Source organism: Pungitius pungitius, chromosome 1 (assembly GCF_949316345.1).
Source record: "Pungitius pungitius chromosome 1, fPunPun2.1, whole genome shotgun sequence".
NCBI lineage: Eukaryota > Metazoa > Chordata > Actinopteri > Perciformes > Gasterosteidae > Pungitius > Pungitius pungitius.
This window is the reverse complement of record NC_084900.1, coordinates 33,400,157-33,410,981: the sequence shown is the minus strand read 5'-3', so window position 1 is coordinate 33,410,981 and position 10,825 is coordinate 33,400,157. Positions and strand designations below refer to the sequence as shown.

Here is a 10,825-nt window from a genome sequence, read left to right as displayed (position 1 = left end):
AAAGGTTCACATCTCAGCCAAGCGTCTTCTACTAACATTGAGAGAAAAGGTAACTGACTTCATCATTGAAGCGTGTGTCAAGCTTTTCGTCACCTTGAGGCCGGTTGCGAGGGTTAATTGTGGAAGGATGAACAGGTTGGCCAGCATTGAAGCTCATCCTCATCTGACTAGTTCAACACCTGCCTGCTGGCCACCATCCTAATTCTTTTCTGATGGCCTCAGTGGGAATGATTGATGCCCAAAGGCTTTTGACGGCGTCTGTGTGTGTGTGTGTGTATGTGTGTGTGTGTGTGTGTGTATGTGTTGGTGCCAAAATGCTCTATTCATACAGTTCCCCCCCCCCCCTTGAAACATAATTTAGGCCCCACCTGTCATTGCGCACACAAACACTGGTTGCGTGATGTTTTCTCTTACAGGCTTTCACACACTCTCTCTCAAGATAAGCAGGTACTGTGTCGCACTGAGAATATTAGAATAGATTTTCTATTTCTGGGGGATATTTAAGGGAAATAATGTACTATCGGTTTATTTTTCATGGCTCTTTCACATCTACTGTGTCCAGTCCCTCCCAGCACATGTCATAAGACAACGATTAAAGACACACTTGTGCTTTTTGTCTATTGTTCGGTGTCGATAATCTTTGCCCTGTGTACGATGGCCTTAAAGCATACACTCAACTCAACATTTTCATGGAGCACACACACACACACACAGGCACACACACACAGGCACACTCACACGCACAGAGCTTGTTCAGCTCCAAAGAATTTTAAACCTCCCGATGTCTTGATACCATTGCATTTTTCATTGGTATTTTAAGCAAGGCGTTGTGAGGTCTTAGAAGTCCGCTGGCATTAATTCCTCTGAGTCGGAGGGATTCAGCTTCTGCCTGGAAAGAGGCTTAAAAGGAAAGTTCTCCTGATCCAAATGACTTAATTCCCACTTTTGCACTTTTTTTTTTTTTTTTTTTTTTTTTTTAATGACTCATTGGAGATGGGAACGGTAAGGAAAATGCCAATACTGTCTGTTCTTTTTAATGTGTGATCATTACTTAAATTACGATTTAAATGTATCATTCTTCCGTGTGCAATATGTGTTTATACGTGAATCTGACTCGTGGTTTTTCTATACTTGTAGGGCAACGTAAGGCGTGCAGGTGGAAACACAATACATCAAGCAAGAAGAAACACAATGAAACTGAGGGGATTAATGCTGCTTTGTTAAAAAACATTACATTTAATGTACTTTTTTTTTTTTCAAACTACAATGGTAATGGTAATGTATCACAAAAAAAGATTTTGGGCTAAATTAGATAAGACGCATAAATTAACTGATGTTTTCTCAATGTACAGAGCGGAGGTGGCCGTTTGGTGGTGCAGAGGTCGAAAGTTCATCAAATGACCTTCTCCATCTGCATCACACTTATCCTCGCCAGTCTGGAGAACCATCGGTTGGCGTGCGTGTCGCTGTGGGACGCAGTTTGAGCGAAACCCAATTTTCGGCACAGGGCAACGGCTTCCCTCTGTGGCGAGCTGACGTCCAGGACGAGGCGGGCGTGTCCCCGCTCCTGGCAGAAGTCGAGGGCCCTCTTGGTCAGCTGCGAGCCCAGGCTCCTGCGCCGCCACGGGAACGCCACGACCACGTGGGACATCTCGCCGTGGCTCCCGTCGGCAGCGCCCTCGACCGCCTCCCCGCCTCCCGCCGCCGCCGCCGCTCCTCCTCCGCTCGGGTCGCGGGACCCCTCCCCTCCCTCCCCTGGCCCCCTGCCGCTCACCGCCATCATCCCCACCACCCTGGGCTGCCCGCCGACGTCTGCCTCCGCCACCCAGAAGCCGCTGTCCGGCCTCTCCAGGTAGTTGGCCGCGATGTCGGCCATGTCGGCGCTCAGCCTCCGCTTGGCGTAGCCGTCGTAGATCTCCTGGCAGCAGTAGTAGGTGAGGGCGGCCCACGCGCTGCCAAAGAGGACGGCTTGGAGGCAGGAGCTGCCGCCGAGGACGTAGCCGGCCACGGAGATGCTCAGAGCGATGCCGACGTGGTCCGGGTGGCTCATGGCCCTGAAGAACGCCGGGTACACCTGCTCGCGTACGCCATCGGAGAAGAGCGACATGACGGCACGTTGATCCGAGGGTCTGTATTCCCTGATGGAGAACTGAACTGTGCGTACGAGAAAGGGGGGGGGGGGGTGAAGAAAGAGAACGAGAGCTCGGTGAGACTAATCTGCCTCTCGTGGCAGTGAGAAATTCCTGCTGGATTTCACAAAGGACTCAATGCGCTCACGTAACTTGTCGTTGAGAAGGAACAATGTAATCAATACACCTCTAACAGGATTTAAACCTCTTCGTTTCGAACTCAACGGTTCCGCAAGAGCATGAAGCACGGCACAGTGCGACCTGAGGTGAAAATCATTATGAATTTATATAGGATTTCAAGTTTTAGAAGCAATACAATCAGGTCTCAGTAGTGGCAAATCATGGAAATCAGATCAAAAACAGAGGAAACCAAAAAAAACAGCTCCTCGGTGAAAACAGGTTATGTGTCATCTATGCACGTTAGTGGTGCCGTTCATAATAAACGCAAATACTGCTACATCGTCATAATCAGAACATCAACTTACAGTTATTTTTCTGGGCCATGCCGACTCTCTCGCCCTCGTCTTGCGCTCACTGTGAAGGACTTAACGCGGCTGCTGGCCCTGAACTTAAGCTGCAGATTGTTATAATCATCCATTCACAAAGGGGGTTGAAGTTAGTCTGAGCACGAGCCCCCACCACACTCACACACAGAAAAAAACCCAGAAAACTTGTAGACCTTAAATGACTTTGAAGTGCAACTGTTTCTGATTGTTAAATGTATTGATTGTAATGGAGCTTCAATAGTGAGGTTGAAATAACGGTGATTTCAGGGAGCGTGTTCTCAGCTTAATTGTAATTAATCAGTGCTTTGATTATGAAACATGAAGTGCTAAAAAAAAAAAAACTAATTAGCTTCCTCAACAGAGTAAATAACACTACCATGGATTTCCCAAGAAAGATGAGAACATACATCCTGAACATATTAATTCAGAATACTCGAGAATCGGAACGAGAATCCTGAGCCCTTCCCGAGCACCTCGCAACTATTTCCAAGGATAAAATGTCATTATTAACCTATTCTCCAGTGCTTCAGTCTAGGTGGCGTTCGCTCACGGAACTGCTGTGGATCTCCACATGGCCTCTTTCCCAGGAGGTGAAAGTCAAATTAATATTGTCAAGCCCCCCCCCCCGACATAAAGCGTCCTATGGCGTCAGCGGCAGTGTCCTGTGCAATAACCCGGCGGACCTCTGACATGATTACATTTCCTTGGCAGGAGAAGGGGCCTTTCCACCTGTTTAAATCAATAGTGCTGCCTCATGAATCCGGGAGGGACAGAAGGTCAAGCATCTCCGCAAGTTCCTTAAAAGTTTTTTTACTGACACAATTCTGCACAATTCGAGTGAAACAGGCTTTGGAAAACCAGTGTGATGGTGTTTGGTGATGTTAGTTATTGTGTTTACACAGAGGGGGGGAGTATGATACGTCACAAATGGGATGCCGATCCGACCTGGTTGGGATCATTTCTTCACATTTACCAATCTAAAGAAATCGGACAAAATGACGACCCCCGTGGCGCCTTTGAATTGAAGATCGTCAGAGTGACGCAAAAACACATGAAGGGATTTCAAATAAACAAAGGGGGCTGGAGAACACTGGTGCAAACTGAAGACTAGAGTTTCAATAACGCAGGTCAGACAGCCGCTCACGTCGCTGTCCTTGAGTTTAAAGAAAGCTGACTCAGCTGCCTGCGGCTGGAAGACAGCTACATTTCAAATACACACCTTATATATGTGGGAGATGTGTGTTGGAATCAAATCAGTCTTTAAAAATCACTTTTATCCATGCCAAGTCCAGCAAAACAACAGATGACAGATGACATCTTTGCAAACGCTAAGATAATTTGAAAGGCATTTTGGCACAAAACAATCACTTCAAAAGTTTCTTACAAGACAGTGGATGCAGTTAAAGAAAACAAGATATGACCCCGTGTTGTGAATTTAACTAGAAGCTGTTACTTAAATCAATTCATACTCAAATTCATTAAAATATGATTAATATTCCATCCCAGGCGATATTAATTCACTTTCATTTAAGCAGCTAAGAGTGCTTAAGAGTTGATTGCGTGATGTCTTCAAACAAAAAAGTCCCAAGAATATAAGGTTAAAGTTGCCCTGGAAACGAACCGCATGCTCCACTTCTAACGGGCTCCCGTGTTCATGGACGTGTACTCGCACAGGGATTGTAGGAGAAAGAGGGTATGCTTGTGATAGAGCCACAACAGTGAGGGAATAAACCATTACATCATTGAATTTTCCCCCCACATATCTGGGGGCGGGGGGGGGGGGGGGGGGGGGGGGGGGCTAGCCAGCATTTAAACGCGCCTCCGACAACTTCATTTCCCGCCTACTTCAGAAACTCTTAATTGAAACTGAATTTCCTTGTGGCTTTTTGTAGCTCCAAGGTGCATAAACACGACTAAAGCGCTCCCCGGTAATATCCATTTAATCCCCGGACCTCATTCATGATTGTAGCAGTGCATTTGCTCTTGAATAGACATGCGCATGTTTAATGGAGGCTCCCCTGGTGGAAATTAGAAATGTGTGGTACACGAGAGCGGGAGCTCTTTCAAGATTGTGCCACAGTGATGCCCCCCCCCCATCCTCTATTTGCGAGGGTAAAGAATCTTTGTGCTGACTGAGTTCAGATCTCTGTTGGATTAAATGCCACAGAGTACTTATTCTTTAACTTGATTTCATCATTGGATTCATTTGTCCAGATAAATGTCCCTGCAGTCAAAACTATGTTGTCTTGAGGTAAAGTAAATTATGAAGAAAACATATACATATTTGTATATGCATGGGGGGGCTAATTCTGCCCATAGTTGATTTGATCAACAGTTGAATGGTCAACATTATCTAGTAAGTAAATGCAGAAGGTTTCATTATTAGTGACAACTAAAATGTGTTTCATGTTGTTCGTGGCAATGTCCCTCCCCCTTTGGCTGCTTCTAGTCTTTGTGCTAAATCAAGTTGCTGACTTTATATTTACAGACTCACAGAGTGCAAGAGTAGTCAAAAGTTAATAAGCTCATTTCCAAGCTATATCAATCTGTTGACCTTTAAGGTCCCGTATAGATTGTAGAGTTATTTTAATGAACCAAGTCAACTTGAAGCAATGGACAATTAAAAAGAAGACACAAGGTTGTCTTCTTTCAAATCTTGTTTCAGGTTATTCTTAGTTTGTCACAATATCAGACGTGTTCCGTCTTTGTCACTGCTTGGGACCGTTAGCTCACTGTGAACCATCCAAACTGCACATGTATAGCAGCCCTGTGAATAAACACCTTACGGAAAGAGCAGTTTCAGATCACGTCGCCTCACAGAAAACAATTCTATTATATGAACTTAACTTTATTATTTAAAGCCTTTGACAATCATCAAAACTGCGCTGCACTTCTAAATAAATAATACATGGAGACACAGTATGATTCTGGTTAAGGCTCACGGTCTGGATGCATATTTGTGAAGTTGTTATTAAACATACACTTCCCTTTATTCTGAGTGAAGAATTACAGAAAAAGCTAAATAAAAAGTGATCGTTTGATTCAAGAAGCAAGCAGCAAACTCACCTTAATAACATGGTTTCACGTAGGTGTATTTGTTCCCCTTTACAGTGCGAGGGCAACACATATGAGCCGCATATGAATGTGCCTACATGCACTAAATTATATAACATTTGTGCTCAATCTTTGTACAATTGTTGTTAATAGTATCTTAATAAACTCCACAAAACAAAAAATGCATGAAAAGAAACCCCTGAGTTAAGGGACTCTGTTCTGCTCTTTCCCTGAATCCATATCGATCCACAACAAAAGGCTTTTCAGCGGGACGTTGTTGTGGCTCAGGCTCATCCCAGGCTCCCCGGGGACGCTCGGGTCAGAGAAGAAGCTGCAGCCGGGAACCAAACTCCATCCATCACACTTAAAGAAGCGGCCCACCTGCATCTATAGGCCACAGATATGGCAGGAGCCGCTGGGGGAATTATGCAGGGATTGTGTTGAACGATAAAGCCGTGTTTTTCATTAGACACTGGTGTTGTTAAGAGTTGATTATGGACTTGGGAACATGGCTTTAAAAGAACACAACTCCCCCCGCACGGCTGCACGGCTGCATCAAACATGTGGTTTGTCTGCGACACGGCGCATTTTGAGCAGCAGGACCTTAAAGGAGGCAAAGAGGATGAAATAAAAGGCAATGAAGAGGTAAATAAAGCACTGTGCACCGTGTTTGCAGATGACTCACAGAAAGTGCGTCATGTACATTAAACAAGACTTCCGTAATCATCACATAGTTTGAATTGAACCTCGCTGACTTGCATCCTCCTCCCAGCTCCGGACCCATCCTGACAAACATTCTGTCCCTTTACTACCATTCAGCCATTTTGCCTTCAGCACTGTTTGTGTGTTCGTTCTTGCCATGAAATCAAACATTGTCATTTTCATTCATATTTGTACTTTGTGTGCATGGCGATCTGATGGAATGCTCTGTTTCATGGAGGCACTCATCTTACACAGCTGTCGACGGAGAAGTGGAGTCTGCTGCTGGCAGTTTCGGTTATTTATTTTCACGTGACGTGGAAGTGCTCAGAGCTCATTTAAAAGTAAATACCATCGCGTGTGACTGAGGATTTTTAAAATGGAATCTATTCGAAAACTGGATTAGATGCAGAGAGGATCAAAGTGTCAAATGTTTCCCATGATGCAAAATGCATAAAAGCACGACTTTTGTCTCTTGACAAGGTGAAAGCACGTTTTGGAATCCAAATTAAACTCTAAATTAAATTGTAAAGAAACCTAAAAAAAACCCTATATTATTGACTCTATTTTGGATAATATCATACTTTTATTAAAGTAAACAGAGCTAAATAAGCCACCATCACGCTGGCGTCCTGCTTCTCATCACAGCTGCACAGTAAAGTGACCTGCGCCACAGGCAATTTAAACACTATACCAGCACTTCTGAGTGGAATTATAATTACTGAGACAGATGCAACAGCAACTGCTGCATCGTGCTGTCAGATGGTTTGGATCATTGGGGTCATGTCATTAGAAATTCAATTAAGATGAAATACCTGCATTTCTATCACCATATTTATAATGTCCCTGGCTACAGTTGGCCACTGGTTGAAAAAAAAAAAAGATTCAGTTACAGTGCTCCAAGTACACTCGGCAATGTAGTAAACAATCATCAAATAACTCTGATTTGTATATGCATGCAATAATTGCCTTTTGACTGACGCGTCGCTATAAAACTGGTCTGTTCATCAGGTTTGAAGCCAGAACCAGGCTTTGATTAGCTTAGCTTAGCTTAGCTTAGCTTAGATTACCAAAAGTAAAGAACATTCAGTGAAGCTGAGGTTGAACACTTGCTTTAAAAAGCACAACTCGGTGAAGGAACAAAAAGGAGGTGAAAGTATTTCTTCGCCCAAACCCTGATTCTGTATTGAAGTGAAAGAAGTTTCTGGTCCGACAACAATTCTAAGAATGTGAACATGTCTGATACTTTTGCAGAAGCCTGTTTAGCAGGATACCCTCTAAGATGTTTGCCGAAATGGGGTTTGCGTCGTTAATATTCAGCAATTTCTGTAGAATCTGTGGAATGATCACAAAAGCTGAGCTCTCGTCAATGAATTCACTTGCTCATCAGTTGAATCCTAGTATCTCATTGTTGAATATTTGACTTCACACTCATACCGTTTCTGAAGACGTTTCACTGCACCTAATATGAATAATAGAAGCTTAAGTTAAGCTGTTTGATTCTTTATGGAAACTTGCAGAAACGCACTTTGCCATCGGAGATTTAATATCTAAGAAGTGTACTGCAACATGTGCATCTTTTGGCAGGATTAACCAAAGCATCAATTATGCTTGTGTACCCTGTCTAATCTCTACATACATTTACACAGTTACTTATCACTGTCTTAAATGCGGGTGCATTTGTGTTGATAAATGACTGCGTTGTAAATCTTGTCGCACACAATAACAAACCAACGTTATCCCTCTGAGTTCTCCTCCTTTGCATTCCGAAGATAAGCAGCAATGGGGACAGTAGCCTTTACAGAGAGGCTGAGCACATGGGACATTCATACGTGTGGGAACATTTTCATATCAAGTTTTAAACATTCTCACAACAGCTAATTTCCCATTTGCTAAACTCACACAGCGACCATTCAATCACAGTGCAGTGATAAATATAAATATATATATATATATATATATATATATATATAATTGTCATGAAGCTGTGACCTACATGAGAGCTTTGGATATCTCATTATTCTCGCCCACCGCGAAATCAACACCATCAGCACCGGTATTCATACACTTGACCTCTTTCCAAAAAGTCTGAAGAGGTTTTACATTGCAGGGCTTTTCTGGCGAGCAAGTCAGTCCTCTCTTTCATTTTAGTCAAGATCATATATAAATCTTGCACTGGCTGGCTCATTTCTAAGCCCACAAAAGAGCTCATGCTTAACTTTTCCAGCCTCGAACGCACGGCATAATGGGCCCCTCATTGTGTTCATTCCAGACAGGATTATTACTAAATACTTTGTTTTTACATTTAGAAATAAGGTTCAACGGACAGATTGTTCACAGTATTGTCAGAGACTTAAGCCCTTGTAGCCAAGGTTTTGTGTTTTTGATTTCATCTCTACACAGGGCAGCATCTCGAGGAAAAATAATAGTATGAATAGTAATTTATTGACAAACGGTGGTTTATCCTGTAGTACATCTTCAACCATGGAAATATGTACAAATATGTGTCAAATGTCCTCATGAAATAAACACAGGCTGAATGAATTTGCAAAATGCATCGAGACATCAATCTATTTTCTTTTGAGGCAAAAAAAAAAAAAAAAGAAAGAAAAGTTGCTCTCACAATCCGGCTGTAGATTCACAGCGTGTCACATTGATGGGATTAATTTGACAGACAGCAGACCTTTCCACATCTTTCACACTTAGTTAAAATAGGACCAATTAACATATAATCCATACTGGGCCATCCTAGAAAAACAACAACAGATGTCTTCCTGCTTCCAAGCCGTTTTGTCTGGTTTAATGTCAAAATAGAAGAAGAAATACACATTGGAAATAAAAACAAGCCGACGTGAAGCAGCACATCGCAGTAAGTAACCGGCAGGAAAAAAATCGCACATGTCACTATCGTCCAAGACGTTCAAGTATTATGAAGACCGAGACCCAAAGGTGTCACAGTTCCCGAAAAAGCGTCTTGGGCTGTAGCCGCCTTACACATAGCTGACACCATGAGTGGTCCCGGGGGGTGTGCGGGCAGACCGATGGGTGTTTATGCTTCAATTTGGACCACTGTAAAAACCAGTCATTTTAATTGGTGTGAAAACAGAAATGTCATGAATCAGTATTGGTTGCCTCACTTCTGTCTTCCCCCTTTAATTAAGCTGTGCACATGTTTCTGGAAATAGGGGTCGGTCGGGGGGGAATAGAGGAAACGCAATATCGCGGAAAGATGTCACCCTAATGAAACACTAAACAAAACCGTCTTTTGTGCTTCTGTGTGCTGTTGTCGGACCATAAATTGGAGCAAATTGGAGAACCGTAGCGCTGAGTCAGAGCAACGCTAACATGAGTGAAGGATCATTGGTTTAAATCTCTACTTGGGGGAAAATCCTGTTGGAATGAATGTGAAGCATTCATCCTTCTTCAGTGAAGGCCATTAGAGCAACGTTGCGCAACAGACGGAGCGCCGGCTCGGTCACCGAGGCCCAGCCGTGCCCCGTTGGTTACGTGCACTGAAAAATATCACCTCCTCCAATATGACTCTAGCGCCTTGTTAGCAACTAGGCCGAGAGTCCTTTCGGGCGGCACTTGGGCACGGAGGTGGTTGAGCGTCAACACGCAGGTTTTAAGGTGGTAAAAAGTTTGCCATTGTCTGTGCCTTTGTTTAGCGTTTAGCATGCTAGCAAAGTTGAGCTTCAGAATGTGATTTCTTTAACCGGTATCCAGTCACGAATCGAACTGTTTGACAAATGGATGTGTGGACGTTGTGCTGCATAATGAGTAAATGATGGCGTTTCATCTCAAAGTTATTGAGATATTTCAACGAATCGCAAAAATGTCGTCAGGGTGAGGCTAACAATGTGTGCAACATGGCTGTACAAATATCATTGGATTTCACTGCAGAAACAACAATCCATCTCCTGGTGGAGCTGTAGGACAAATCAAGGGATCAGTAAAGTTACTGGGATATCATTCATCTGGTGACTATTAATGTCTGCACCAAATTCCTTGGTTATCCATCCAATTATTGTTGAAACAATTTGGTAAAACCTGAAAATATCCATCTCATGGTAGTGCCTGAATAAAGTTTGAACAACAAAGGGGGTCTTTCCTCTGGGGAAAATGAATGTCTGTACACCGTTGCATGGCAATCTGTCAAATAATTGTTGAGATATTGAAGTCTAGACGAAAGTGGTGAACGAAGGCACCAACAATTCAAACCCTTCACTCAAACAATTATTGAGTTTTAAATGTAATGTTTGAGCGAATTCCCTAAAAACATCACTAATAAGAAGCAACTTTCAGGTGAGATTTAAGTTGTCCATCACTTGTTATATAGATTTATGTGCATTTCCAATTGTGCCACAACCTCAGTTACTTCAAGGTCTTTGCAATTTAACTGATGTATAAATTCAGGCTTTGGTAATGATATTCATT

General features: G+C 43.1%; 1 protein-coding gene across 1 annotated transcript; it reads right to left on the bottom strand.

Moving 5' to 3' along the window:
* Positions 1 to 1,164: 1,164 nt before the first annotated feature.
* Positions 1,165 to 2,896, bottom strand: LOC119222708 (N-acetyltransferase family 8 member 3). The gene is made up of 2 exons (XM_037479533.2): positions 2,615 to 2,896; positions 1,165 to 2,154 (listed from the first exon to the last, which is right to left on the bottom strand). The coding sequence occupies exons 1-2, from the start codon at positions 2,631 to 2,633 to the stop codon at positions 1,394 to 1,396; spliced, it is 780 nt and encodes a 259-aa protein (XP_037335430.2). The 5' UTR covers positions 2,634 to 2,896; the 3' UTR covers positions 1,165 to 1,393.
* Positions 2,897 to 10,825: the final 7,929 nt, after the last annotated feature.